Genomic DNA, 24,519 nt, shown 5'->3' on the forward strand with positions numbered 1-24,519 from the left:
ATCGTAGATAGAGCTAGGTTTATTCCACGTAGCTCCTCTATTTTTTTTTTGTTTGTTTATCGGTGTCGTAGCATGCGGCATGCCAAGAGGAGGGGAATTATTTTTGGAGTAACTCGTGGACAGCGTCGATCAGGCATGGGCCGTTCCCTTCGCTCCCGGAGCGCTCCGGATTGCTCCGAGAGTAATAATCCCACGAATCAATAACGTACAGCTGAAGGAGATATGCACGAAGGCGTGACTTCGTTGCTCTCGCTTTTAACAGAGCCCGGACAGAGCCTCTCCTAGTTTCTACGCCCCTAACAGCAAATATTCTCTAAAAATATATATAAATTCGTAGAAGTGGGCGTGGCTTCGTTGCTCTCGATAGAGATCGAGTCAGAGCATTGTACCCTACAGTCACAAATTGACAGTCCCACCTGATTTCAGTATCCTTCAACTTTCCATACTCTCTAAAAGCTGTATGGTAAAGCCCAGAAATGATTTCTCTCCACACGATTCGCTCCGAGTGGGCGTGGCTTCATTGCTCTCGGTTTATACAGAACCCGGACAGAGCCTCTCCTAGTTTCTACGCCACTAACAGCAAATATTCTCTAGAAATGTCGCTCTGAAGATCGCAACGATCTTTTCTGTGTAAATTCGTAAAAGTGGGCGTGCCTTTGTTGCTCTCGGTTTGGACAGAGCCCGGACAGAGCCTCTCCTACTCTATAAATCCCCGCCCCACAGAGCAAATATCTTCTAAAAATGTCGCTCTGAAGATCGCAACGATCTTTTCTGCGTAAATTCGTAAAAGTGGGCGTGGTTTCGATGCTCTCGGTGGAGCCAAGGCGGTTTCCGCCCATGCCTGTCGCAGGTAGTCGTGGCTAGAATATGTCGCGAGACGTCCAGCCGTCGACGGAGCATAATTGACCGAATTGATTTCGGTTTTGAAGGGTCCACCGGTGGCAGTCTGAGTCCTGTGACGTCCCTGGCGCTGAATTCCTTGACGGGGACACCTTTGAACGGGCTACAAGACTCGTTGAGCAACGCGTACTCCAGCTTGCAACAATATGCGGGTAAGCCACGCGTCGAACCCTCGTTATCTAGCTATGCTTACCTGATAAATGGTTAAATCTATTGACTTATCTACTTGGACATGGTTCGTAAATATGTTGTTCTAACGAGTGACTACTGTGCGCCTTAAAGCTCTCATTGGAAAGACGTCGGTGACCATGGAAAAGAAAGAATTGCATAGTGAGTAACAAGAGTGGAATGCCTGAATTCAGTTCTCTGTTATCCGTACGACATGTGTATACATGCGTTTTAGCCAGGATTATTATTCTTTGCATTCGGTTCTGTTCTTGTACATTGTTTGCACGCGGGACAGCCGACCAGCGAATGATTCACGATGATTTATGGACTCGCAATCGTGAATTCGATGCTCGAAACCGGCTGGTCTCGAACCATTGAATTGTTCGACGCTGACTTTGATATTCCCTAACCCTTCTACTGTGTTTAAACAAATTCTCTATCTTCAATCTTGATGTGTTGAAACAACAATTATCCAATTGTTTCTTTGGACTGAACGAATCCAGAAATTTAGTGAACACGATAGAAGGGTTATACTCTTGATTCATTTTTTGGCATGAGACGCATATATGTATGTACCCGTAATTATGAAAGTGGTCTAAGTGAAAATCCTAAAAAAATGAGTTTATCAATTATTACACACCACGTTATTTGAAAATAAATTAATTCAATGGAGTTCATTTAGCGTGAATGTCCTCGTCCTTTAAATATCTCGAAACAAGAAATAAATGATTTAGACCACTTTCATACTGATGGGCGCATATAGGAAATATACTTTTCAGTTATTCCCACTTCGTTTATCGAACAATCGCAGATTCCAACTCACGAGATCCGCAAAGCGCAATGGAACTGTTTCGCGATGCTTCAAAGGTGCAATCGTGAAAGTGTAAAAAAACGACTGAATAATACGAAGAGAAATTGAATGTAATAAAACCGTTTGATCGCGTTCAAAGTCTGGATGCGAATCTGGTGAGCTGCGAACACAGCCGCGTCGAACAAGAGAAAAGTGTAGCTTCTTTTTTGCGAAAACGGAACGTGAATCGGACGAGTGACGGCTGCGCTGTTCTTTCAGGGTTCCCAGCGTTCACAGCAGCAGCGGCTGCGGCTGCGGCAGCGGCTCAGAAAGCGAAATTCGTCACCACCGACAAACAGATAGAGGGTCCCGAGGGTTGCAACCTCTTTATCTACCACTTACCGCAAGAGTTCAGCGATACCGACCTCGTCACAACGTTTCTGCCGTTTGGGAACGTGATCTCCGCCAAGGTGTTCATCGACAAGCAAACACAACTCAGCAAATGCTTCGGTGAGTCGCTTATCTCGAGAGGTCTCCCTCTAAAAATCATTAAAATGATTTCTCGACGAACGTTGCACTGCAAGATTTCTATGAAACATGAGTGGGAGATAGGTCTTGTGATTGAGTACTTTTCTCTTGGCTATTTTCCACATTAAAACAGTTCTTAAAGTTAAAGGTTGAGGATGGTTCAACTTTTCCTTGCGCTGCCAGAAATTTTTTAAATGTCTCTTTATTAATTAAAATAAATTACTAGACTGCGGATCTTTATGCAAAATAAAAATGTTTTGCATTGATTGTGGAAAGCAGGAATAATATAAAAATTGATTTCGCCTCTCTTAAATACTTCGTTACATTAAAAACAACATTCTCGGCCAAATTTACTGGATTACATAGGGGAAAAGCAAAAGTTTGTGGTTCGCAAGGAAAAGACCAGGCTTGAGGATTGATTTTGGAGATATCTCGGGAAGTAGAGGGTGTTTTTTACCAGAGTTGGGGGCAAAATGTAATTTCAATTACAATTAGAAATTAGTTCGATCGTGTTGTGAGAGAGGAGGATTTAGAGGAGGAACTGGATTGTTTTCAGGGTTCGTGTCGTACGACAACGCGGCGAGCGCGCAAGCAGCGATTCAGGCGATGAACGGTTTCCAGGTTGGCATGAAACGGCTGAAGGTCCAGCTGAAACGGTCCAAGGACGCCTCGAAACCCTATTAGCCGGCGTCGCCCACCGTTCGTAGGTAGATACCAACCAATCAACCATCAACCAACCAGCCGACAAGGGCTCCTCGGATACCACGGCTCGGATCCAACGACCCTGGTGCCCATAATCAAAGAGCTCTCGCGCGATCGATAAGTCGCGTAAATCACTGATCGGGCTTGTGCTCCTCGATCCGTAGGAGAGGGACCATATAGATCGTTCCGAATCGTCTCGAATATTCGAAAGGCTTCCATCTCTCAGGTCGCCTTTCAAAAAACCGTCTCTAGTCAAAACAGTATTCTCGATGATGATATGATGATGATGATGGTGTGGTGGTGGTGTCGTTGTTGTTGTTGCTGTTGTTGTTGTTGTCGTCGTCGACACTACAGAGATTTTAGAGAGGGTGTCTCCTCTTAAACAAGACACCGGACAAACTCCCGGTACTCGTGTTGCGCGTCTCGCAACCTCCAAAGAGCCGTGCAATCATCCTTCGAAACGAGGCTGTGATAATCTTGAAGACTTGAACCTACTCGTCAAACATATACATATCTCCGAATGTATTATATACATCTCGATTTTTGCGAGTTTACTATAATATTTCTTCTTATTCGTTTAGTCCGTCCATACATATATATTTTTTTCTGGTATTTTTTGTACCAACAGACACACATATACACGAACACACACGAGAGAAAGTGTTCAAAAACCTATACATATATATATATTCTTCGTGTCTCCTTCCACTTGTATTATTATTATTGTATCCACTCTCGATCGACGCCCCTCGACGTCCTTCGGAATCTCAATGGAACAATTCTCAACTGCTCCTTCTCGAGTGCAGCGATCGTGTAAGCATTTCCGATGTTCCTTGTTTCGAATTCGTGTATTTAATCCGGGGAAAAGTGTCGTTCGATCTTCGCACCAGTGGAGATGCTGCCAAATGCTGTCGATTAATACACGGTGTAGAGTGTAGACGATTTAAGGGGCCAGTCTCGTTTTCAGGATTTCATTTCTCGGTAACGCAAAGATCGGGGGTTTTCGGTAGTGAAAAGCGCTAGAGGAAAGATCAATCTGGGCTACAGTCGCCCCCGAATGTCTTATTTTTATTCGGCAGCGTAATTTGCATTATTCGGAAGCGTAAAGCTGCTTATAATAATTTAATTATGCCTCGTGAACGTAAAAGTAGAACTTTTGGGGGCGACTGCGACCTAGATTGATCTTTTATCCAGCGCTTTTGACTACTGAAAAACCCCATCTTTGCATCATCGAGAAATGATTGCAATCCTGGAAACGAGACTACTTCCCTTTCAAGGAGACTTTCGACAACGTCGGTCAGCTGATTCTGTACACGAAACAAATACGCGCTAATGTAATTGGCAACGGCTTCCGATACAATGACTACCGACTATTTCCGCACAGGGAAGTACAATCGTTTTTTCTTTTTGTATCCACGATGTTACAAAACCAGACGTTCAATAAACATTTTTAAGCTGACCGTGAATGCTTTGATCCTAGGTGAACGAGTACGAATTAATTCTCGAGTCTCGGGGATTCGGAACGGGACTCTCTGACGACGAATTCGAACGACACGTATAATCTTACCGCCATTTTCTATGATTGTATCGTATTGCATTACGTTGCACTGTATTTTTTTGTGTACAGTATTCTCAGGACAAGCAGTGTCTTTTTAATCTGTGTTTTTCCAAGTGCCAAGACAAAACCGCATTACAATATTATCCATCGTCATACGGAGGCCCCTCGGCCGAGACAATACTTTTGTACATACATTATGTGACAGCATCATAACAAGCATATACGCTCGCTTGCCCAGTGCTCGTCCTTCAATATTTTCTCGAAGATGCGCAAGCCTGCACTCTCTTTCTCTCTCTTTCTGTCTCCCTCTTTCTCTCTCTCTCTCTCGGCCTATCACCGTCCTTCTCCGACCTTTTTCTCGCGCCAGTGGCGCAATCAAACTTCATTTCGTTGCGAACGGCTGCCAATCAAGCTTACTGTGCTAACTTTTGTGCACAAAGTGGAATTATGTACGTAAAGTTCTCACTAACATTCTCCGTTGTTGCCGACAAGCTTCTCTCTCCTCCAGGAGAGTTAAACCAAAAAAAGAAAAGAAGAAACACATTTACGAGAAACAAAAAGTATGCCGAGAAAAAACTGTAGTTCGCTTTGAGTTGTTTTTCACGCCATCCGCGAGCTCTCGTTGCGTTTATGCTCCGCCCTGCCCGAAAAAAACCCAACCGCCCCCCACACACGGAAGATATTACGCTTCTCTATCACTTTCTTTGTTCTTGTTTTATCTACACCAGGGGTGGGCACGGTAGGGGCCCCTCAAACGCTTGCTTCCCCCACCAACGTCCCCTTAGACCATATCTATACTTATAGACCCGGTATAGTTGTAGGTTATGCATAGGACGCAATGTTCTAAGATAACAGTATCTGGTGCCCACAAGTCACGTCACAAGATCATTCAAAATGGTTAGCGATGTAAAAACGAGGTATACAAGTATGTTTATGCATTATTTCGTTGCATAAAGAATTTTAAGGAACGACAGAACCGTCATACAAATATATCTTTTCACAAGTAAATATTTTACACTTAACCCTTTGCACTCGAACAATTTGAATTCCAAAATCAAGATATTTGTTTCAACCCAGATCAATTTTGTGTTATTTTGTTAATATTTTATAATTATTTATTAATGTTTTATTTCAAGAATATGTACTGCTTTAAAAATAGGACTTTGTTTGATGCAAATTGACAAAATGAATTTACGTATTATAGATTTTTGCGTTAAAATATAATTTCTTTCATAAACTTGATTCCATTGCCAAGCCAAATTATGCTAACTCGTTAATTCATGAATTAATCGACGAGGTATTAGATTAGTATTGATTCTCGAGCTCTTTCCTTTTATTGGAGTATCTTTTTCAAGTTGAAGATGTTAACCCTTTGCACTCGAAGCAATTTTAATTCGAAAATCAAAATCATTTCTTTCGATCCAGAACATTTTTATTCTGTGTAATCTTTTTTACATTGTCCACATCAAGTTGAACCTGTTTTCTTATATAACAGTTGACCTTTTTACAATTTATAGAAAACGGACAAATCTAATAATGTTAAAACTGTTTTGAGTAATGGTATGGCAATTTTTAGTGGCGTCTCAGACTCGCCGTTCGAGTGCAAAGGGTTAATATCGCGTATATTGTTCTCGCTATTCTCCTCCTTTAAATAAACTAAGTTGCGATGAAATAAATACAGATTTCATACTACCAACATCTACATAAAAATTTATATGAGTTAGCATATCTAAAATGATAAAATAAAAATGAATAGTGGGGAAAATGACAAAGACAAAGTAAAAATGAACGAGCAATAAAATAAAACGTTCATTATAAAGTAAAAATGAACGAGTAATCGGGTCTATAAGTATAATTAGTCTAGGGTAACGACGGATGCTGGTGGGGGACACTGAGCGCCATGGTGGGGACGTCTCGTCTCGATTCAAGCAAAACTGTCCACCCCTGATCTACACACACGTACCGTTCTCGTTTTCTCTGTTAATTTATACATATCAGTCTCTACGTATTTTATTACGCATTTCCGTAACGAAAGCGTGACGTGTCGGGACACCGTGCGTCCTCTAGCCGTACGTACAGGGTAGCAATCAAATCGCCAATGGTCTACCTCATTAATCCGTCGTGATTATACGCTACCACTGTTTTCTATTACGCAACCACGCGCAGTCGGTTCCTCGTTCGTTGTACAGGGCACAAAACTCGGAACATATTCCACTGTGACAGTAATATCACACACGAAGTTTGATGGTTAATTACGCTATGACGCTTTATTAGTTGTTAGTACTAACATTGCCGTGTTCTTTTTTTTTCTCTGGGATATCGCCGATCGTCGTGCACACCGATTCGTCGACGCGTTCTCTCTTTATTATATACTCTAGAATGAACAATAGCTTTTTGGAGAAGTACAAGGAACGCGTCGACGAATCGTATCGGCGAGGACGAAGCAACGCGACGAGTCCGATTACCTAATCGTACCGATGTTCGACACTTGATCAGCGAGCATACTAAAGTTTAGAACCCTTAACACTCGAGTGGGCCACAATATTGTTCACATAATTAAATATGTTGAGGTTTGACATCAATTGTATATTCATACAAAGAAAAAGATTAATATGGAATTATTCTAGTAGCTCCGAGTGCAAAGGGTTAACTGTAGACAGCCTAACCACGTTGCTATAAAAATAGGATACATAGAGAAAAGACTGAGCAATGATCAAAACCGTCTCGCTGATCAACGGTCGAACACATGTTCGGGTTGCTTTCGTTCGACGAGACGACGCATTGGCAAAATACCTGCGTACACGTTGCACGGTGTTGTAATTATCTGCTTGTGGTAACTATTAATGATTGTCGGTGTTCTTTGATCGTCCGTGATGATTCTAGAAAGTGCGCGGCGGTGTACCGTGTCCGAGATGTTCGTGTCCGTCCGCAGGCGCGAGAAAGAAGTCTTAGAAAAAAGAAACGTCGATCCGCGCGATCAGCGAGGATCGAGAGTCTCTCGTCACCGTGCACGTTTGCGTCCAGGGAATTCCATATATCTCTGGTGTGTGGTGGTGACTAACCTGTCCGTGTGTTTGTTTGTGTGCCAGCAGGTGGCCTGTGACGTTGTGACCGTGTTCTCGATCGGAGTCGCCGTGCCATGTCAGTCTCAGTCAGTCAAATCGGTCAATCGTTCGATCGATCAGTCACGACTCCTTGGTCAGCCTCTTGATCAGTCATTCTGTGTCTGTCGGTGCCTGTGCACATCCGCCCGCTGTCTCCCGGTACCCTAAACGGGTATCGTCGCCCACCATAACCGTCTCCATGATCATCCCAACGTTCCCGTATCCCGGTTCCGATCTCCGGTTCTCCAAAACACAGAGGAACGAAGCGATAAGAGAATCCCGAGGCAAAACAAGCGAAAAAAAAAGAAAAGAAAAGAGAGAACACAACCGAATCCATCCACCTACGAGCTACCTCCACAGCGTTTTTAATTTCGCGTAGATCGCGACAACCACGTTCGTAGTCGTCCGGTCTCCTTTATCGGATTGTCGATTGGCTCGCCGATTGTCGATCGTGGCACGCGTGTAACGGCGCATCCCTAAACAGCCGCTACGCGATCGAACTCGCTCCTCGACAGAGAAAGAAGCGTGACAATGATCGTCCATCCAGAGCTGCAAGGATCCGAAGGGGACCGTCGTCGTGGGACTGGCAGTGAGATCGGTTCGATCCAACGGGATACACGCGGACCAGACACACCTCTCCCCGGTCATCGTCCAAAAAGTCGGGGAATGTGTCGATGAAAACGGGAACCGATAACGAAACCGAGAAAACAGGAACGAGATGGAAAAGCCGACGCGGAAACGAGTATCGTAGCGAAGCGCGGAAGTTCGGAGACACCGGCGCCACGAGCACTGTGTTTTATGTTCCTCGGGCTGAACTGTGACACACACACGCTATATCTCCACCTTTTACTCTATTTGTTTCTTTGTACGTGTACATATACATATATCGGCGTGCGCGACAAACGAAAAAGAAACCGCGCGCGTACGCCAAATCTTTATCATCGGTATCTCTGTGCTGTGCGTGTGTATGTATAACCGCGCGTCCGATCGCGATCCAGAATATCAGTCTCGACGATCAGTGTGCAGCAAGTTTGTTCGTGATCGAGACTAATTTCCGGGGGGCGGAATCGGAGGAGAACGAGAGAGAGAGAGGTGCGACGACGAGACGAGGTCTAGGGGAAACTCTGATCCCACAGGATCGCGCAACCCGCCGATCCATCTCTCGCGGATCGTTAATGTAAGATTATCTCGCGTACAATCACTAACTAAACTAACCGTCGACGGGGTCGGACGTACACAGAACCTTGTACCATAAGAACGAGTTACGCTATCTGCACGGCTGTAATTAATTAGCAAAACTATATATATATACCGAGGATCGATGTTTCGGATCGACTCGCTTGTTGTTCTTTTCTTCTTCTCCGTGATCGCTCTGTCGGCGTCGCCGAGGAAAATAAGAGAAAGAAACTACGCGCCTGTTCATATGTAGATACACACGGCTGGGATCGAAAGTTCATAGCGAAAAAACAAAAAAGCGTAGGACAATGATGAGGGATAAGGGAGAGCGCGAACCTAATCGAAACCCGGCTCGTCAGGATCCCCGTTAGAAGGGTCGCGCGCCGCGTCGACGCCGTGACTGTGTGTAAAGGTGTAAATTTACCAAAAAGAAAGAACCAAAAAAATGAAAAAAGACAAACAAGATGGAACAAGGAATAGAAATGTTGCGTAGGCGAGACGATACATAAATAGCATTTTTTAATGACTTTGTGATAACGTTGTACCGTATATAGGATTGGACTAGGGTCGCTTTTCAAAGTTGTATATGTGTCTGTCTGTCTGTGTGTGTGCGTGCGTGCGTGTCGTGTCCGAGCGCGAATCTGTGAGCGAATCGGCGAGCGTGTGACGGAAGCGTGGCATGAGAAACTTAACGATGGCGAATTTCGGAAAACGAGAGCGTTGTCTCCGCGCCCCACGCAATCGTTCTTTATCTTTTTCTTTTTCTGCCCCCTCTTATTTTTTCTTTCTCATCGACCCGTATACCAACAGCATAACTTTCCGTCGTTTATTCGCGTTTTATGATCTCTGTGATCGGCATCGCGACGAATTTTTCGGAGAAAGAACGAGCGCGGATCGACCTTGGGTCAGCAACGATTCTCGTCGTAGATTTATCTACTGTTGTACCCCTGGAACACTTTCCACGTCGCGAGACGAACGTGCAGATGCGACTAGAACCGTGTTTTTTGATCCACCCTCAAAGGGGAAGGTTTCGGATCGAGAACGCACGCGATCGTCGTTGCCGATGCAAGATTTATCTCGGTTCTAGGTACTTAATTTTTACCGGGAAAAACCTCCGCGATTTCTCGCGCGGGAGAGAAGAAGAAATCGGAGAGTTCGGGATCCCATAACCGCGAAAGCAAGCACGAAAGAAGAAGAGGAGGAAGAGGAAGAGATAAACAGTAACGATGCCAAAACATTGAAAGAGAAATATATTAAATCGAATCGAGTATTACGTCGGTTTGAAACCGACTAAAGCGAGTGAACTGATCATTTATTTTACGTTAAGTGTTCACGCTTATCCGTGTCGACGAGACGAGTTCCTTTCGAGAATGTAATGAAATTATTTTTTATATCAGCTCGGAAAGACTCGTAAACGATAGAATTGCCGGATTAGTACGAAGAAGATAGACGACAGCATTTTCGAGAGAAGTTTGTCTTGGCGATACGGTTAAGAGGATTAATGTTAACGGGAGGAAACGAAAGCTGCGGATCACTCTCTTTCTCGATCGAGTCGCTTCCGTGAATCGTCGTTCTACGCCTTTTTCTTCTTTCCTGTTCGCGATTCAACGGATCCTTTGAGTTCGAAGCCACAGCTATGATTCGCGTAGTGCTTGTTTCTTGAACTCGAGGCAAACCTGTTTTCTGATAAGATGACATAATTCACACGCACGCGTCAAACCAAATGAACGGAGACGCGACTGACGCCGATCAATCGGACGATTCCTGCGAAACGATCAGATGTACTCTGCTCCACTGGAAGCTGATCTCTGCGCGCTTCAAAGTGTTCGGGAAAGTGTCGAATGTGCCGGGCCGGCCCTAGTTCTTTTATAGAAGAGATCTTTTTAAATATAAATTTATTTTATTTTCATGCAGTAAATTTGGTTGACATTTTAAAATTTTTAAAACAGCATGCATTTTATTTAGAATAATGTGCATCACATGCATCGTGTCTTCGGCCGGCACTGCATATGTGATTCTTCGAAAATGGACAATCAATGCGGTAACAGTCGTAATAGCTAATCATTCTTCGGCAGAATGGCTGTTTTTAACCTCCAATTACTCGCACTCCTCTTTCTCCATAACTTTATATGGAACTTTATACGACTCCAACATAAATAAATTTCTATTGAATGAAATAACTACTTCTGTGCGAAGTAAACATTTGCCTATTAACGCTTGAAACACTGAGTTTAAAGTTGTCAGACTGTAAGTATGATGTGCGAGTAATTAAAAGTTAAAATAACGACGGAAAGCCCAGTTGATTTTGATCCCGAACACTTTTTTGTATCTTCACGAAGATAGAAGCGGTGTCAGTTTTCAATGGATCAATTCGGTACGTCGATGAAAAAACCCGGCTGCATCGCGCTCCGTGCAAATTACCAAAGACGTCTCTTTAATTATCGAAGTCCATGTACTTATGCACCGTGAACGACTAATCCCCTCGGAGACACATTGTTCAGCCGATAAACATTTTTTACTTAACACGAGAATCAATCACACGTCCTTTTTTGTGTCTTACGTCTCGCGTGAGTACAAGTGGAGTACCTAGTCAAAAGTAACATTTACGATTTAATATATCACCGTTTATGTTCGTGTCATCTTCTCACCGCATTCTTTTTTTCTGGCACGCGCGTTAACATCGTTGTTTAATGCTGCTATTAATTATTTGCTATCACCATGGTCACTATTATTATTGTCGTCATTATTATTATTATTATTATTGCTACATTCACCTTTACCGACGATTTATCCTTATCCTTATTATTCTTACAATTTATTGCTCTATCGTTTACCGATAGATTATTAATATTATATTATGACATAATTATTATTATCGCTATGATTCTTGGTGGTATCGTTACTATGAAACTTTATTATTATCCTTAATGTTACTTTTGTATCTATTATTATTGTCACGCTGATGATTATTATTATTATGAATAATATTATTATTATTATTATCCGCGATTCGTAGCAATGGTGATTACGATTATCCATGTATTATTATTCTTTTTGTTGATATTGAACGTTCAATGTTAGACAATTGTTACGAGGCAGCGGAAATTCGATTTTCCCGCGCGGCCGCGAGAAATTTTTGTATCGATTTTTACAAAAAACAAAACCCTTGTTCGAAGCGGACACGGATCACTCGTGTCGATGTACTTAAAACAAAAAAAATGTCATTTCTTTTATCTGCGAATGCCATTTTTTAAACGTTCGAAGCATTTTAGAATATGTGCTTGCGGAAATCATTGGCGCGCGCGCCGCGACGATGCGAGGACGATCGATCGCATCGAATGAAATTACACGCGACAGCCGAGTGAAACCAAATGACGTGATCCTGTTCGTTCTGCGTCATCGTAACTACCATTACTATCAGTACCAACGTAATTTATCATTACCACTAGAGTATACGTATATTTTTTTTCTTTTTCGTTTTTAAATGATGCAAGAGAGACACGCAATCCGTGCGACGATCACGTTCTTTGGATGTACACGTCGACCACTTGCAGAAAATGTTAAACAGATTACGATTACTTTATTTTGCTGTTTTATTCTCTTGTAGAACTTGTTTTTTTTTGTTTTCTTTATCCTCTATTATTCTTTTTTTTTTAATTTTAAATTTGTGCGTCCATCGCGTTCGTTTTCCTTGGTGCTCTTCAAAAAACATGTACTGTCGAATCGGCCATGCAGCACGATCGTTCGCGATCACTTTGCTCCACAGCGATCTCCGACGAGCGTACGATCCTGTCATACCCAGAAAATGAAAATTCGATCGATCGCGAATCAAATTCTTCGTCGGATCGAGAACCGGAACGAACGATCGACGAAATCGCACGACGACGATCGTGAAATCAAAATCAAAGAGATACCAAATTTTCACCGCCAAAAAAAAGTAACGCAAAGTACTATCCCCTCCCCTCTTGTGCGCGCTATAGAGAAATTTTATAGATACGCGCGCGTGTATCATGTGTACGTGTGTGTATGCGTGTATTATAACGTGGAGAGAGAAAGATAAAAAGAAGAGCAAAACAGATGGAAAATCTATATGTAATATATACATATATATGTACACACGTATATCACGTCTGGGCATTACGTGTGTTTTGTGTATGTGCGTATGTGCGTATACAGATACATGTATGTATTCGAATAATCAATGTATATTTTACGTGCGCTATCGTTGTTGAACGTGACTATCAGCGTCTCCCACCACATTGTGTTGACAGATTTGACCGTGTAAGAGAAAAGGATTTTTCGTTTCTATGATTTTTTTCTGTTCTTTATTTTTCTTCTTCTTTTTTCGTCCCGTTAAACCCCTTTTATTATTCTTAGTGCAAACCCCCGTTCGACCGATCGTCGAGAACGATCAGCGATTAAACGAGACGAAAGACTTTTTGTCGAATTCTAAGAATTTTTTCGTTTCCTTCGTGTCGTATACCGCAATCAGCATGTGGCGTATGTCAAATTAATAATACATTGTATTTATTTTGTTGGTTTAATTTCTTCTCTTTGCTTTTACCGCCTGCCGAACCCACACACCTCCCATTTTCGTTCCTTCCGTTGCAGTCTTCCCTCGCGTAGCGTCACTTTCGTCCCCACGGATAGTGTTACGGTAATCCCGCGACCTAAGCGCGACGAAGCTGCCTTCGCGATCTCTGTCACAGCAGAGGATCGACAATCGGCTTAGATCAAGGGATTACCGTGCTCTTTTATCCCCCCACCAGGGGGATATCCGTGAGGCAATACTAATGCAATTGATGGAACTTTTATTACTTTTAGTTGTTTCGTTACGAAACCTTTGCCAACCGGTGACATTTTTCTGATTAAAATGACACCGCACACGATAGAATTGCGATTATGTCTACTTGTTTGAAATAAGTAGACAGTCCTCAGCGTACCTCTACGCTTTCTGATCCTCCATACACCCAGGTAGTAACACTATGCGAGAGAAGACTGTATTCCCGTTTCTTATCGTTAGCTGCTCCACCGCGACTCGATCGATTTCAATATCAACATCCCAGAAGGATCGTTGCGCACCTAGAACGACCAAAAGCACGCTCGAAGCTTTTCCAATCCGGTAGAATAAACTTCCGGTACCTGTTTGAAGATTCTTGGTTTCTCGCGAGCTTTGCAGCAGATTGGAACGAGTGCGCGCCATCTTGGTCCAGTGGTCGGCAAACTGAGGCTCTTCCACGAATGACGTATTTGAAATAAATTTACTTACTAAATAAAATTGAAAATTGTTGGAAAATTATAAAAATTGAAGAGATGTCAATTCACGATATATCTTCTATTAACTCTTTGCACTCGAATGACTCTGAGACGTCAGTAAAAATTGCCATACCATTGTTCAAATCCGTTTTAATGCCTTCAAATTCGTCTTTATTCTATAAATTGTAAAAAGCTCAATTGTTGTATGAGAAAACAGGTTCAATTCGTGATTTAAATTGCTTCGAGTCCAAAGGGTTAAAATCATTCAGGGAAGAAATGCCATTCAGATGCAGACAATTTTTATTTCGCAAGAAGATCCGCAATCTACCAACGAGTTTGCCGACCAATGTCCTAGGCAATTGTTTCACGTTCATTGACAGCCGCGTAATTGACGTGTCCCAAAGTGTTACACAAGTCATGCCTCCTTCATTCGACGAGATACATAAATGTTGAAGTGTAAGTACTATGCGTAGTAAAACGACGACGAGGAGAAGTTGCTGTGCGAGGAGTTTGAACGACAGTCTCTCCGAACAAGATAGACTTCATCGATCATCTTTGTTATTCTCCTCTGGTACTAACAGTGCTTTCTATATATTGTTACATTTCCGTCTGTCGTTGCAGCGCGAATTTTCCACGGTACTCGAATCGTGAATTTTCTGGCGACACAGCCACAGAATCCATGACGCGATTGTCGTAAGTATTCGCGGACGAGATCACACGCTAATCATCGTAACTCGATATCGTTTGTACGTACATACATGTGTTTTGCGCTAACGTTTTTGCCAATGTGTACATAAATTATCCGACGTGCTAGAGAGACTTAAGGGGGTGTTCTTCTTTCCAGGATCGCAGAGGCGCGGGACGCGCCTTGTCATTTCTCGATAATGCAAAGATGACCTTTTGTATGCAGATACTATTTTAGATTAAAAATACAAATTGTATGTTAATGCAGAAAAAATGCATTCATTTGTACGAAACTTCTAAACTGTTGTGCATCTTCTATATGTAACTATTGTGTAAGTGTAGAAAATGCACCCATTTCTTCCGAACATTTCTTTTTTCTTATTAAGTGCATTGCAACAATTGCAGCAGATTTTCGCGAGTATTCTTATAAGTAGACTGCGGATCTTTATGCATTTATGAAGAACTTGGCGAAATATAAAACAGTTAAAAGATTTAAACACTTCAAGAATGTTAAGGGAATCTTAAGGGATGAAATCAACTACTGAAGAACTTCATCTTTGCATCATCGAGAAATGAGAATGCCCATCCCGCATCCTTGCAATCCCGGAAAAGAGAACCCTTTTAATTCTGATCGACAAATGAGAGGAGTACGGGGAGGAGAATGTTGGTTTTTTAACCACGAGTCTACGATTTTTATAATACTGTGTAGATTTTGTATATAGAGGAGTATCGACTGGACTCTTCGAGAGAGAAACAAAAAGAAAAATCTTTGATAAAACTATCTCTATGGATGTTGATTGTGTTCGGCCTAATTTGTCCTCCGCTAACACGAGAATATGTCCGCCGTTTTTTTGGATGCGAGCGTTATCGGCCCGAACAATTACAAAGAATACAAAGACTTAGCCAATGTACAAAGAAACGACTAACAAACGAACGAGAAACAAAAAAGACAAAAAAATAAACGGAAGAGATGTAATATTTTCAAAAGAAAAATATTAGTAGAGGGAAAGGCGCGCGACGCACAGTGGGACAAATGCCCGATCTAGCTGGAAGAAAAGTCCTACTCGACGGAAACAGCTTTCTACTGTTTATTTTCTGTCGATTTTAATCGCAAACAAATTTTTATCATAACTACAGATAAAATTAATATGCAATCAAGAAATAAAGAGCAATGAAAAGTAAAATCAAAACCTTATATCAGATTCTTCCGTATCAAAAAATTCTGAAATAATTTATCGAGATGTGTCTCTGGAACAAGAAAATATATTTATTTCCAAACATGACTTTTCTCCAGCTAGATCGGCCATTTGCCCCTCTGTGCGACGAGGGTGGGGGGCGAAACTTTCATATCGTTCTCATTAAATTATTAGGGCTAATCGAGATGACCACAGTTCGTTGTTGTGAATTCTGGAGGATTTTGAACGGAAATGGAAAAATAAGAAAGTGTAATCTATAAAATGAAACCTATCGTAAGTTTCTTCGTACGTCGGTCCACGAAACGATTCGAACACGCGAATCGACGAAAGGACACGAGAGATGGTCTTTGCGAGTCTCCACCGACACGGTCTAAATTATTGTTACTGCCACAACGCGTCCAGACGAAGCAAACCTCTCGCTTGTTGAACATTCGAACCTCGTCTGAATGAACTAAGGTGGTTCCCAGATGTTCGAGCAATTTCGTGGGCCTCCGTAAGAGAGCGTGTGTTAAACTTGTGTACTTGACAAAACTATGCGCATCGCGTCTCTATAAAATTGTGATCTTTCTCCTTTGGATGTTAGGCTACCAGTTTGTACAGAACGCACACGCACTCGCCACAATCAGTCGACGAACACGTAGGTACACTGTACATACATGAACCGTGCGTAATCGATAAGGATATTTTTTGTACGTAGCTAAATTTCGAAGTAAAAACAAAAAAAAACCAAGAAAACGAACAGCTATCTGTCGTATATATATCTATATATATACAAAAAGAAGAAATCTACATATACAGATATGTATATCCGACTAATTCGTTCCACGATGATCTCCATTGTACCTACGAGAAAACCATGCATCGCCGGAAACGGTGTGTCAACAGTGTCAACCACTTGCAAAATCGATCATCCCTGTGAAACGATTCGAAAACGACGAAAAATTCTTTCGTTCGACAACGATTCGAGTCCATATCGATTTTGAAATGCATGCGTGCAGTGCCGTGAATAATCGATGTATCATTTACGTGTCCCAGGTGGCATTGAATACAATATCACGCTCTCTTTCTCTCTCTCTTTCTCTTTTCCTCCCTCCATCCCTCTCTTCTTCCTCTCTCGCTCTCCCGTAATCGAAAGCGACGGTGGTTTATCAAAATTGACAAAACGATAGACGTCCTAGTGGATTTCTTGAAATTGCTTGTACACTCCTGTCCGTAAATCGCCGGACACTTATTTATCTTCAACAAAATGGTAATTGAAGAATACAAGCTTCCAGCTTAATCTGATTGTTTTATTTGGATTGTTTTATTTGATTAAATATATACAGGGTAAATCGGACACAAAACAGACTTTTTAGAAATTAATAAAAATAACATGAAGTACCTAGTATCGCTTTATTTTGAAAAATAAAATTGATATAGAAAACATTAGCGAGAAACCTTATTCCCAAAACAACGCAACTTTTGGTTCCCGATTATAGAAAATGCTAAGAAACTGTGATACACCAGAGAATAATAAAATAATGATTGCATTGTGCTGCGGCATACAAAAATTAATTAATTAATTTGCCCCACTTAAATTCCAAACATTTGAAAATACAGATTTGATTTACATGTTCTCTACATTCGAAAAAATTCGTAACAAAAAACAGTTTCATAACGAAAAGTCGTCTGCATCCTTTGAATAAGTGTCGAATCAAATGTGAATTTGAATAAGTTCCGATTTATGGATGGAAGTGTACATTCGCTGATCATTTATGATAGCAAAGGGTGTCGAAGGGGTGCGAGATGCAACAAACCGCACACTTTCGACAGAGACCAGTGAATGTTTATTATTAAAATTGATCGATGATTACGAGCGTGCAGAGCTGGTGATTCATCGGGGAATTAGAGATCGAGGGTGAGGGAGATAACTTCAATGTACCTAATCATGTGTCCCTCGAGACTTGTGTATAACGACGACGTAGCAGGTACTGATTCTTGGAGGATCTGGATTACCGGATTAACTCGGAATCAACATAGTCATTAACACGATCTCTAGGATAGTGTACGTTTATCGGCTAAGCTACGCGTCACGATGTTTAAGTATAGTAACAATATAGATTTTGTATACCGCGTGCGCGTGGAAAGAATGCGTAGACAAGAGCATGATGTGCATGACAGGATAGTGCGTGCGAGCGCGCGTTACCAGAATTTACGTTCGACAGGTTAATAAATCGTATTTTCGAAATAAAATCGTTGTTTCATCTTCCCCTTCATTGTCGTTTATCAATTGCCAAATCGTTGATGTTTTCTTAATAATCATTATTTTTTAATAATCTAATAGTTCCCCGTTCAGAAGCAAAGAATACGTATCGCAAATCATCCAAATATCATTTCAAGCCTTTTTTAAGACGATTAATAGCATTGAACGTTGATTATTTATATTGCCAAATGATTCTTCCCGCATATTCCATAAGGAACATCGTCAATTTCGGCACGAATCATCTGCTTTGCATAAACGTCCGTACAGCGCCATTTCATGCAGCGACAAAATGCTCAAACTGATAGACGACGTTACCGACAGATCAGCTAACGTGGAAACAGAAAGAGTAACACGGTGTATCTCGTCGGTGATTCGGGCTCGCCATTGCTTACATAAATAGTGCTTATACTTATCACATGGTTGAGTTAATTTTCAAAACAATTTTGAACTAAGAAAATGGGGAAAGCGAAGAAAGTGAAAGTTTCCAAAGGTGAAACGAAACATACAAAATTAGCATTAGGAGATCAAATAGAAGAAGAAAAGACAGTAAAACCGAAAAATAGGCATAAGATCAGAAGTCGGGATGATGCTGATGAGAAGGTTAGATTTTCTAATTTTATATAAAGTGCAACAAATTATTACATATATTATTTTAACAATTTGTTAAGCACAATAATAATTATGTTCGTACATTAACAGAATATGTGCAAACCATAAAATATTTTTATTCCACATTCGTCCCTCATTTTGTAACTTAATGTGTCCCTTGTGTATCAAATTGACACAATGGCAAAACATTAAATAATATGAATCGATAAATGATTAACTTTGCGAATTAGTTTATTTAGAATAAAGTAAATAATTTGTCGATGTACTTTAAATAACGTCAAAACATATTGAAGGTATTAATACAAATTTCAAATATATGTTTTATAGTGCGTGGATTCGTCTCTTACAAAGAGGATTTTATCTCAAGCTAGGCAACAACAAATTGAAATAGAAGAAGAGAATGGAATAGTACGAACGTCGCAATCAATGGGAAAACCAACAGTTAAACTTGGCCCAGAATTTAGCGATTCGGAAGATGAGCTTAGTGATACTGAACGTTATGATTCACAGTTTTACGAAAACATTGAAATTAATGAAGAAGACGAACGTGCTATACAAATGTTTATGTCTAAGGATGCTGTGCCAATGAGAACATTAGCCGACATAATATTAGAAAAATTAACAGAAAAGAAAACAGAAATCCAAACTCAATTTTCAGAAGCAGATTCTATGCAAATTCAAGAGTTAGATCCACGAGTAAAAGCAATGTACGAAGGTGTTCGAGATGTTTTAACAAAATATCGTAGCGGAAAGCTACCTAAAGCATTTAAAATTGTACCCACCTTAAGGAACTGGGAACAAATACTGTACATTATAGATCCGCCAAAGTGGTCAGCAGCAGCAATGTATCAAGCTACTCGAATATTTGCGTCTAATCTTAAAGAAAAGATGGCACAAAGATTTTATAATTTGGTATTGTTACCCAGAATTAGAGATGATCTAGCAGAGTATAAAAGATTAAACTTTCATTTATATCAAGCCTTACGAAAAGCATTATTTAAGCCTGCTGGTTTTATGAAAGGGATTTTGCTCCCATTATTAGAATCCGGAACCTGTACATTAAGAGAAGCTGTAATTATTGGATCTGTGATTGCCAAGAATTCAATACCAATTTTACATTCTTCAGCAGCAATATTAAAGATCGCAGAAATGGATTACACAGGTGCAAATAGTATTTTCCTTAGGATATTCCTAGATAAAAAGTATGCACTTCCATACAGAGTCATAGATGGTGTTGTATTTCATTTTTTGAGGTAACACATTAGTGTTTTCAGTTATTGTAATCTGTTTCATTACTATCGTATTTTGATATTATTATACTTACTTACAGGTTTAAGAGCGATTCTAGAGAATTACCAGTTTTATGGCATCAAGCATTATTAACGTTTGTACAACGTTATAAAAGTGATATAAGTTCAGAACAAAAAGAAGCTTTATTAGAATTATTAAAGAAACAATCTCATCATACAATCACTCCTGAAGTACGAAGAGAACTACAACATGCTAAATGCAGGGACTCGGAAATTGGGGAACCTATACCAGAACCAATGGTTTGTTGAGGTTGAGAGATCAAGGTCTTCGTATATCCTGAAACATGTAAATTCATATTTTATATAAAGCAAAGATTTTTCTAATGTGCGTTTCATGATTTCATGAAGTTTGTATGTATCAGATGTTGCTAGTGAATGAACAACATTCACTGCTTTCAGTGCTATAAAGTAAAACTGAATCATATTGAAAAATTTGTATAAAAAGTTGTTTCATACAAATATAATGTAATTACTGTGAATCTGTGAAATTAGTTTTTTCGCAAACATTGTGCATCCTTTTTATTTCAGTAGTTTTCGTTAATATTGTATATGAAAAATGAATTCGTTCCATTTTTCGAATTAATTATCATTATAGCAAACACGTTGTTTATTGTTTTAATTATCTAAAGAAATATATAAGTACGTATGTATATATTCAAGTATAATTAAACTTAATACGACTTTTATTTTGTGTTGAACTTGATAAAACTCGTAACAGAATAATAGAAATATAGAGAATTTCAGTTTATATATTTATAAATTTATATTTGCACTCGGGGAGAAAGAATATTTCGAGTTTAAATAATTTTTTTTCGAATAAAGCAACTTTCACAAACCTTGATTAGAAAGTTGCTTATTCCATTAATGGCTAATTAAATAAAAGATCCTTTATCGATACTTTATGGAGCATAATTCATAACTTTATTTTACTGTGCTCTATGTATTAAAACATTCTTTAAATGCATCAAGTCTATAGATAAGTTACAAATTATTAAATTATAAATTCTGTTAAAATCACTTCTCTCTATAGTTTTATTTCCAATATTTTGTATAGTTAAATAACATTTAGACTTAATACTAAATATACAAAAAGTAACAGCCGTAATATTTAAAAACTAGTTTGCGGGAAACAAACTGCGCCATTTATTTTGTAAGTGATATAAATCCGACTTCTGGAAAGTTAATAATTATAATAAATAATATAAAAATATAATGATGTCGGTCTCAAGTTGACGATTAATTGTCAAAATATCTCTACAGTTTTATAACGGATTTATACCACTTTTACAGCAAACAGCACCTATAAAGAATAAACAGTACGACTTTAATGTCAGGGGACACATATTAAAAAATGAATACATATACATACATATATATTGTAAGTATTCCCACAAATTTAAAATTACAATATATTTTACCTACAATAAGTAAAATTTAAATACAACAATTATTTAAAATAAATGCCTTCGATATTAAAGTATATTAGAAAAATTGCAATATAAAAGTGTCTATGAATCAAGTATAAAAAAATTGTTTTTCCATCTGTTTAAATAGTTTAAATAGCAATTAGACATGTTTTTAGATTTTAACAAAGTATTTTGACTCTATTCTTGAATAACAATTGTTACATATCCCTATGATAAATCATATATACACATTACAATACACAAAATTTTAAATTTGTAATGTTTACTTTTTACAATTGTTTATACTTTATTTCTTTTTAAAGAAACTGGTAATACTTTTGGATCCAGCTGCTGCTTTTTGTCTGGCCAGCTCCTTTTTACCAATGGTAGGTTTTTGAACCTACAAATATCGAATTATAAATATGTATATAGTATATATAGTACATTGATAAACATTCATAACTATGAACCTTCTCTGGTTTGGATAAATCAGCAGCTTTTGGTTTTAATATCGATTCATTCTCAGTTGTGTCTTTCTTAGACCTCTTCTCTTCGCTATCATTAGGACTGCTTAATTTTCGCTTCTTACCTTCCGTTTCATCCGATATATTTAAGTGGTGTGCTAACTTTTTAGATAAGTCTTCCGAGAGATACTCCGATACTATACCATGAGCATACCTAATGTATTCTAAAAAACAAATTAAATGTTATATGTATTACTTGTAATTAGACTGCGGATGTTTATGCATTTATAAAGATATTGTAATGTTGTTTTTAATGCAACAAAGTCATTAAAGGATGAAATTAATTTCTATTTTACTCCTGCTTTCCACAATCTTTATTTCGCATAAAGATCTGCAGTCTACTTATAATTCAATACAATATTTATTAAACGAACGATATACTTTCGACTTTAGAGCATACGAACAGTAAACTGTTTCTTACCTGCCTCCGAAGCACTTTCAAGTTTAGCACTTTTAATGTAAGTAGCACTAATAGCACCTTGCGATACGTGAATACCCTTCTGTTTTAACACGTCGATCACTCTTTCCACCTTTTTCTGTAGCCAAGTCAACGTCTTCTCCTCGTTAAACTTGTAAGCTTGCAATGATTCATCTCCTTTACGATCGGCAACTAACGATAACTTCAAGTTCTGACATTGAGATAGACGAGATGTCTCTGGAAAATCTTCGTCCCACAGACATTGATCTAACGGTTGTGCTTGTTGAGTCTGCGAGTATAAAGTTAAGGGGGTAGATTAATAAATGATTAAGGGGGTAGACTCGTTTTTCCAGGATTGCGAGAGTGCGGGATACACCTTCCCGTCTCTCAATAATGCACGCGATGGGGTTTTTCAGTAGTCAAAGGAGCCAGATAAAAAATAAATCTAGGCTGTGATCGCCCTCAAAAGTCCTATTTTTACGTTTACAAGGCGTAATTTGCACTATTCAGTAGCATAAGTTGCATAAAGCTGCAATAGTTATGTGCTGCTGAAAACTTAAAAATAGGACTTTTGAGGACGATCGCAGCCTAGATTAGTCTTTTATCTAGCACTTTTTTTTACTGAAAAACCCCATCACGTGCATTATCGAGAAATGAGAAGGCACATCTGCATCCTTGCAATTCTGGAAAAACGAGTCTACCCTCTTAACACTTTATCCACCAATAGTCTATTAATCGGTTTTTTGTCCCGAGCGCTTACTGACTATTACTGTGGTTTGTAAATTGGTTGTCTAAGCCGAAACGAAGCCAGTGTCAGAGAAATGTCTAAGACCGAATAACTGGTGAGATGTGTATAGGACGTTTAACCACTACCAGTTGATAAAGTGTTAAAACTTGAGATTAGTACATGTAAATTCTACTTTAGTAACAGGACTAATGTTTGCAGCATAATGCGAGAAACGTTAGAAATTGATATCGAACATACCTTTCGTAAATATGGTAATACTAAAAATATGGGATCAATAGGAGTAGATAAATGCATTTTCCCATCGGACTTGACGTTATCATCTATAAACCACGATCTCTTATTTTCATCGAATGTTAAAACTTCTTGCACTGTCGTATTGCCTGGACTAAATACGAACATAGCAGGTTGATTCGTAGCTGGATGCCTTAATTTAATCACATCGGGTATACCTCCATCTGTATTGTTCAAGCCATCACCTATAATATATTAAGTAAACTTATTAAAAGGAACGTTATTAAACACAGTGGAGCAAGCAAATGTAATTTACAACTGCCAAAGAAGCTTAGTTATATACCAGTAGATATGAGATTATTGGCAAGCAGACAATACAGAAATTCGAAAACAGAAATGATTTTTATTAACTTGAATAAGGAAAACACCTTTCATAAGGAAAACCCATGTATTTGTTCCTGGATATGAGTTAGTTGTTTTGACGCACTTTTTTGGTGATGCCTTGGTACGCGGCATATTTATACGCGCGTTTTACACGATCGATAATACGTTAGGTTATTTACTTATCTATACAAGTTTTCACCATGTATTAATACGTATATATAAAACAAATTTAGAGATCAGCCATTTTTGGTAAAAGAACCAACGTTTAATTCTTTATTACACGTTAATCTTAATATATCAGGCTGTATATCTTTTTTGTTAAAGGAGCACGTTAAACGCGACATGCCGCCAGTGTTGTGGAGGATAACATTTGAAATCTCGATGTGTGGTCGAACGTCAGTGAATGGTCGATGATCGGAGAATTGGGCCGAGAAGAGGCGTTGCCGCGCTAACAAGCCATCTTTTGAAAAAGAAAAATGTACCAAAATCGTACTCTGGCGAGAAAGATTTAAACTACAATGCTTATTATTTCCATCGATAAAAACATATTGAATTTGTCTAATATCTTTAACCTGCATTAACACA

The 24,519-nt window shown here is 39.4% G+C and overlaps 3 protein-coding genes across 21 annotated transcripts in view; 2 read left to right on the forward strand and 1 right to left on the reverse strand.

The window, feature by feature from the left end:
• Positions 1 to 18,294, forward strand: part of LOC143213458 (CUGBP Elav-like family member 1-A) — a 455,043-nt gene extending 436,749 nt beyond the window's left edge. For 13 of the 18 annotated variants that reach the window (XM_076433332.1, XM_076433335.1, XM_076433336.1 and 10 more), the window contains 5 exons: positions 930 to 1,052; positions 1,183 to 1,230; positions 2,138 to 2,368; positions 2,943 to 3,093; positions 7,736 to 18,294. In XM_076433332.1, coding sequence (XP_076289447.1) covers positions 930 to 1,052; positions 1,183 to 1,230; positions 2,138 to 2,368; positions 2,943 to 3,070 — 530 coding nt within the window. In that variant the 3' untranslated portion in view covers positions 3,071 to 3,093; positions 7,736 to 18,294. The remainder of the gene's footprint in view (positions 1 to 929; positions 1,053 to 1,182; positions 1,231 to 2,137; positions 2,369 to 2,942; positions 3,094 to 7,735) is intronic. The other 5 variants (XM_076433342.1, XM_076433345.1, XM_076433347.1 and 2 more) reach the window with 2 other exon arrangements.
• A 377-nt stretch (positions 18,295 to 18,671) lies between these two features.
• Bys (Bystin) lies at positions 18,672 to 20,702 on the forward strand. Its single transcript, XM_076433350.1, has 3 exons — positions 18,672 to 18,904; positions 19,241 to 20,166; positions 20,244 to 20,702. The coding sequence occupies exons 1-3, from the start codon at positions 18,761 to 18,763 to the stop codon at positions 20,470 to 20,472; spliced, it is 1,299 nt and encodes a 432-aa protein (XP_076289465.1). The 5' UTR covers positions 18,672 to 18,760; the 3' UTR covers positions 20,473 to 20,702.
• On the reverse strand, positions 20,242 to 24,393 carry LOC143213462 (ribonuclease H2 subunit B). 2 transcript variants are annotated; one of them, XM_076433351.1, is made up of 5 exons: positions 23,979 to 24,393; positions 23,557 to 23,795; positions 22,575 to 22,860; positions 22,100 to 22,317; positions 20,242 to 22,029 (listed from the first exon to the last, which is right to left on the reverse strand). In XM_076433351.1, the coding sequence occupies exons 1-5, from the start codon at positions 24,064 to 24,066 to the stop codon at positions 21,937 to 21,939; spliced, it is 924 nt and encodes a 307-aa protein (XP_076289466.1). In that variant the 5' UTR covers positions 24,067 to 24,393; the 3' UTR covers positions 20,242 to 21,936. The 2 variants fall into 2 exon arrangements, with proteins under 2 accessions (XP_076289466.1, XP_076289467.1); XM_076433352.1 differs by having other exon boundaries at positions 23,894 to 24,008.
• Positions 24,394 to 24,519: the final 126 nt, after the last annotated feature.

Source organism: Lasioglossum baleicum, chromosome 11 (assembly GCF_051020765.1).
Source record: "Lasioglossum baleicum chromosome 11, iyLasBale1, whole genome shotgun sequence".
In the NCBI taxonomy this organism is placed as follows: Eukaryota; Metazoa; Arthropoda; class Insecta; order Hymenoptera; family Halictidae; genus Lasioglossum; species Lasioglossum baleicum.